We start from the raw sequence: 6,000 nt of genomic DNA, 5'->3' as shown, positions 1-6,000 counted from the left end.
TTCCGCTGGAGTACATGGTGGCTAGCTTCCCATCCAGGATGAACCTGAACCAGCCATTGGAGCCATTGGAGAGCTCAAGGGCAGCAGCGTCAGACCAGATGTAGAGACAGTCCCTGCCTCTGATGATGGACCAGTCCCTCCAGTGGTATGGCTTCCCCTGCTGGATCTCCCTAGCATCCTCCTGCACCTCTTCCTCCTGCGAGAAAAATGTGTATATATGATATACACATACTGAAGACTAAATCTTAAGCTTCATCTCATCGTCCTCTCGGTGTATACCTTCTCAGGTTTTGCTTCATCCTCGTTCTCATCATCAGATGCTGGTCCAGCCAAAGTCGACACCTTGTTGATGACGCCTAGTCGAGCCAGCTGGTCAAGGAAAACATCTCCACCCTTATCCACCAGATCCCTTATGATCTGCAGAGCCAGAAGGTGACCGTCGTCATCGTCCTGACACAGGGAGAGAGAGAAAGCAAGAAAACATTTTATCATATCCCTCCTTAAAAGAAGAAAAAAGATTTAGGACATATGTGTCTGGCTAAAATACATGTAGTGTGTAGGCATGCTTAGACTGTCACATAACAGTACGACATCATGGTGAAAAATGTTGTTTTTTTTTGTTTTTTTTAAGAAGATCAACCTCAGGTAAAACATCATGTCTTGTGGTCAAAACACTAAAGTGGTTCCTTAGTCTTTATCATCCCTGTGTTGCACATCTTTGCATCTCTATTTCCTCAGGCTGTCTAGAGTGGGGAAGAAGCTGCGTTAACCATAACACACTGCTCAGAAATGTGACACTACTTTATAAAGAGTTGAGAGACTTTGAACAAGATCTGGGATGCCACATTAGTGAATATACATTACAAAAAATTAAATTAAATTAAATAAAAACTACAAAGGAAAACCTTTCCCTGTTCAAAAACACAAACATGGACAACAGATTTGGAATCAGACTGCTGGTAAATGAAACATACACTGCTGAAACAGAACATTGAAATGCAGGATAAGATAGCGGACTTGAAGAACTGTGATGGAAAAAAATAACCTCCAGATCTATGGTGTAGCCGAAAAAAAAGGATTTAAAACTTAGAGTTAGTTAACATAACATGTAATTAACTGTGGGAGGTAGCCCAGCTTCGTTGAGAAAATTCACACAGCCTTAATCAGCTGAAGGAGAAATGCTCACCACTGGACCACTGTGCTGTGTGGCACTCAAGCACCCAAAACCATGTAAGTCAATGTGATCATCACCTTTCGGCCTTTGTAGTATATACACGGCAGCGTTTGAATAATTGTAATTAATTAATTTAATTAAGCATCTGCTTAAGCTAGTGTTCATTCTCTGTTGGGCTAAAATTTGATCTATTCCAACTAGGTATGTCCTGCTAAGATTCTGGGTTTTGGAAGGTTTGACAAATAAGACCCAAAAGGATGTCTGTGTCTGTGTATTTGAGTGTTTGTACCTCTTGATCGAGGACAGTAGCTGTGATCTCCACCAGCACCGTGGGCAAGTTATGTCCCGCCTCGCTGTCACACACCTCCTTCAGCAGCACTTCGCTGCTATAGTGAACCATTTTCCTGATCAAAGCCAGACTAGCTTTCCTGAAAACCATCAAAATAGAAACATGCAACTTCATTTTTCTAGTGAGAACTCCCAGCCTGGTTTTAATTATAGACAGCAGTTCCTTTTATGTCCACTTCTGCTCCTTTAATTAAGATTTGCACTGGACATAGTAGTGAAGTTTGATTCAGAACAGAAAGAACACAATGTAATATGATTCGATTAACTCATGTAAATTCGACAATATTTAAAGTTTATCTGATGTAGCCTAGTAAACAATGGTAAATTAAGGTGAATGAATGGCTGCTGCAGAGTGCTTAGACACTGTCATTTACCTAATAGAAGGCAGCATGGTATGCTGAAATGTTTGTGCAAAAACAGGCAGAAGTCTCTTTAGGTAGATAGGAGCCATTTCTGGGTCTCCTTTGGGTTCACTGCCCTCCTCCTCCTCTTTGTTAAGATCTTTCTTCTTCTTGTCATCACTCTTGTTCACTGGACACATCCAGTCTCCTGAAACACACAGATTGTTTGCCTTTCGAGACCGATAGACATTTGTGCATCACTCTCTGTCAGCAAAACCAAGTGCAGGTAAGCATAAAGCACATCTACTGTAGGTGCAAAGGGCCTGGTTAATTGGGTTAATTTCAGTTTTTTTTTTTTTAGACATTGCAAGGAAACTTCAGTTTTTGGCATAAGAAAGGCAAAAGTGCAAAATTAACACAAGTCAGAGACAGAAAAGGCACGTTACAATGAAATGTTATAGCAGCGGAACCAGCAACAGCAGTAGTGGTCTTGCATAGACCTGGTTTACTTACCAGGAGACTGCAGTATAGCTACAACTTCACTGTGTCCCCTCTCCCTAGCCTTGTCCAGAGGTGTTTTTCCATCCTCATCCCTCAGGTCAGGGTTGGCCCCATGACGCAGGAGAGTCTGCACACACACATTACAAAGGAAGCAATGCGCAAAAAAAAATAAATAAATAAAAATCAGTCAACAAAACACATTACTCCAGAAAAAAAAATGTTTCAGAAACTGGACTACTGCAGGACTAAACGTGCATTTCATCCTTAGCTTTCGTGTGTTACCTTGGCTACTTGCGGGCGTCCAAAACAGGCAGCATAGTGCAGTGACGATGACCTCTGACCTCTATTGACATCTGCTCCTCTCTCACAAAGAAACTCAACCTACAACAACAGACAGTTGGTGAAACTGAAATTAAATAATACACGGATAACAATTTGTAATAGTATTAAACTGAAAAACTAATATCATTGTCAGTTAGATGTTCTTCAGTTAATTTAGTCCAGATTAAATGGCAAGTTTTATCGTTACCATTTCTTGCGTGCCGAAAGCTGAAGCCCAGTTGAGCAGCGTCTGTCCGACATCATCCATAAAGTTCACCTCAAATGCTACAAAACAACATTCCATTATTACCGATAACGCGCACACACACACACAAACAACCTTCAGCAAAACACCACCTGTTTTCTACCTAATTTCACTGAAGTTTAACCTGTCAAGACGTTTAAAGCCTATACTTTTGAAGCCAACTTTAAAACCAAGTTCTATTATTTTTTTTGTAATACATATGCAAATATATAACAGTCTAGCTGATATGATTACAAAGTTAAAAGGAAGTGTGATGAAATTTTTCCAAACTATCAACACTCAGACTCATGGCTTCTGTAATATTTATTAGTTTGCATCATCACCTCCAGTGTCAATGGCATCGATGAGAGCATCTGTGTCCTTGCTACGGATACAGTCGATGAGCTGTCGGTGTGATCTCTCCCCAGAACTGTCCAGACGTCGCAGCCCTGGGATCCTGCCCGTCGACCCTGCTGTGGACTTTGGCAGCGCTTTTCGCCCCTCAAACAGGAGCACCAGCAGGAGGTCAACCAGCCGCATGGTGTCCAGTACACAGCGCTCATCTCCTCCCAGCGCTGACTCCATCGAATCGGGCAGTGCTGAACGCAACAAGTCCTGGACACCCAGAAAGAGAACATTTAATGTTGATCAGACTTCTTACTTAATAAAGTAATAAATACATCTTCATTCAAGGTGTTTTGACCTACATGTGTCACTAGCGGAGACCCCCTGCAGAGTGTTGACAGCAGGCTGACAATGGTAGACACCTGGTTGCTCAATTTCGAGTCAGAAGCCGAGGGGCCTGCACCTGCTGAAGGCCGGCCTGGCTTGCAGGAAGATGCGGGGCCTGACACTGTCCCTCCAGCAGCCGCCATGCGGGACAGCAGCTCCTCTGTCAAGCCATGTTTGGCTAAAGGGGCAGGGTCTACACCACGACGTGTGAACCGGTCAGCCAGTGAGGCAAAGCAGCGCAAAGCACCGTCTGACACCTGCAGGAGAGGAGAGTTTTGAGTTATAGCATATTCAGCCTGAACAAGGTTAAAGATCTAGCAATGCTTTTCACAATTTTCCCTCTTTAATGAGCTTCTAAAAGGAAATTTGAGTTATTAATGTTCCAACACAGTACCTTTTAAACAAAACATTATAATTTAATTAGTTCTAAAAGTCCCACTACTTCTTTCTTTAAATCATTTTTCTCAGAGGCACAAAGCTATAGTCTCTGTGTTGAAGCTAGGAGTTGTTACAGCATTAGGAGAGAACAAAAACCTAATCTTTCATTGTAATATCTATTCATAGAGAAAGAGACAATCCAAACTCTGAAACTTCAGTTATCTCAATACTTGGTGCACCCCCTTCATATAGTAGAAAGAAGCAGTTTTAGCTCCACCCCTTTTATGACCACCCTCAGTTTAGGAAAAGTGGCAAATAACACAAATAAGAAGGGAGGGCAGCAACTATTTCAAAGTCTCTTTCATACCATGTATTTGTAATCAGAAAAGTGCATTAACTGGATGCAACCCCTGTTCTATATTTACCTGGTGGTCTTCGTGTTTGAGGAGGCTAGACAGAGACTCCACACAGGTCTCCAGAGAAGAGTCCTGGGGCTCCATTTTGCTGCAAAGGCGGGACACAACAGCCATGGCTGAGTGCAGAGTGTCTTTATGAACAAGGTGCCCACTGTCTCGGATGAAACTCAGCACACAGTTCAGCCCGCCTGCCTCAAACACTGCGCCAGACTCTCTGGTACAGATCAACTCCAGCACCTGGAGAAACACGAAAACATATGTTCAAACTTAATCTCTAGAAGGAATATGTAACTCCAAATCTTGGTGTACCTGAATCACAGACTTCTCCAAACTATGCCATTAGATAACATTTTTGGGTGAGTCAATGATTTATTTAAAGCACTCAACATAGAGACTGATCTCCCATCATCCTCACTAATTGATATTTCTACCTTTTCTCAGAAGATCAAAAAAAGAAAATTTGAAAAATTGAGAATAACAGGATCAAATGACAGAAAAACAGAAAATCTAGTGGATAAAGAACCCCTCTGGGCCTCTAGCACAAGTCTGATCTAACACATCGGACTGGTGACAAAGTAAGGCCTGAATAAACACCACTGTTTGGGAAAATAATTAATAAACATCTGGCAGCACATTGTTGTGATCTCATGTCTATGGCATAGCTCTGTCTCCAAACCCCAAAGAACCCCACCCAAACAGAGAAGCAGCTGATCAAAACTTCATCTCATGTGTTAGCTTTCTGTTCAGGACAATAACACAGCAACAGATCAGGGAGATGCCCTCCTCTCTGATTAGACTCCATTGAGGTTTTAAATACTCAAGTATTTGACTTTTTTGTATTAGTATTATTATTTTCCACAAATTTTACCTGTTCCACTATCATACTGCTTAAAGTGTAAAAATCACATGCGTGCCACACAGCCCAATGCTTTGAGAAAATCTGTGACAATTGTGTGCAGGAAACAGCTGGAGACACTGAAGAGCGTGTTGACAGTCAGCCCAGTAGGAAAAGATGAAACTGTAATTTAGTTCAATAGATTAAAGGTTGTAACTATTTCATCAACTGCTGCAACAGCAATAATCAAGTTTAATCAAGACATATGTAACAGCACATGCTGTGCATCATGTCTGGTTCTCCTGTACAGCAGTGGGATCAGCTGCTTGCGACTGATATTACCCTTGTTTTGATGAGCCAGGGTAGTGTGTTAGAACTATAACAGAACATATACTTTCAGTCAATTCATGTCGTGATACAAGATTTTAGTGGTGAAGTGAGGAGGTGTGATTTCAATGATTCAATGATTGTTCCAAATGTTAATACATTACTATATGACATGAGCAACTATGTATACAACTTTCCTTCACATATGGACTTTCAATGTGTGACAGATGTCATGTCAGATCACAAGACTTCCTCTTATATAAGGAAGTACGTTCCAATTTTGAGGATTTATTTGAAAGCCCAGCAAAGCAAGCTGGACTGAGGCTTTTGGCTTATGTTTAAAAGCTGTCAACAACCACCATAAGACAAGAAACAGATCAGAC

At 41.5% G+C, this 6,000-nt stretch overlaps 1 protein-coding gene across 4 annotated transcripts in view; it reads right to left on the bottom strand.

Moving 5' to 3' along the window:
* The window catches only part of hectd1 (HECT domain containing 1), a 47,826-nt gene that overhangs the window by 33,942 nt on the left and 7,884 nt on the right, over positions 1-6,000 (bottom strand). For all 4 annotated transcript variants that reach the window (XM_085440842.1, XM_085440844.1, XM_085440843.1 and 1 more), the window contains exons 5-14: positions 4,465-4,692; positions 3,637-3,918; positions 3,274-3,544; positions 2,894-2,970; positions 2,647-2,745; positions 2,377-2,491; positions 1,897-2,071; positions 1,464-1,602; positions 280-450; positions 1-196 (exon numbers count right to left, since the gene is read on the bottom strand). The exon at positions 1-196 is cut by the window's left edge and continues 27 nt beyond it. In XM_085440842.1, the coding sequence (XP_085296968.1) occupies positions 1-196; positions 280-450; positions 1,464-1,602; positions 1,897-2,071; positions 2,377-2,491; positions 2,647-2,745; positions 2,894-2,970; positions 3,274-3,544; positions 3,637-3,918; positions 4,465-4,692 (1,753 nt within the window). The remainder of the gene's footprint in view (positions 197-279; positions 451-1,463; positions 1,603-1,896; positions 2,072-2,376; positions 2,492-2,646; positions 2,746-2,893; positions 2,971-3,273; positions 3,545-3,636; positions 3,919-4,464; positions 4,693-6,000) is intronic.

Source organism: Copadichromis virginalis, linkage group LG19, assembly GCF_057382275.1.
Source record: "Copadichromis virginalis isolate Kocher_CV1m ecotype Utaka linkage group LG19, C_Virginalis_male_GT1.1, whole genome shotgun sequence".
NCBI lineage: Eukaryota > Metazoa > Chordata > Actinopteri > Cichliformes > Cichlidae > Copadichromis > Copadichromis virginalis.
This window is presented reverse-complemented; position numbering and strand designations above follow the sequence as displayed.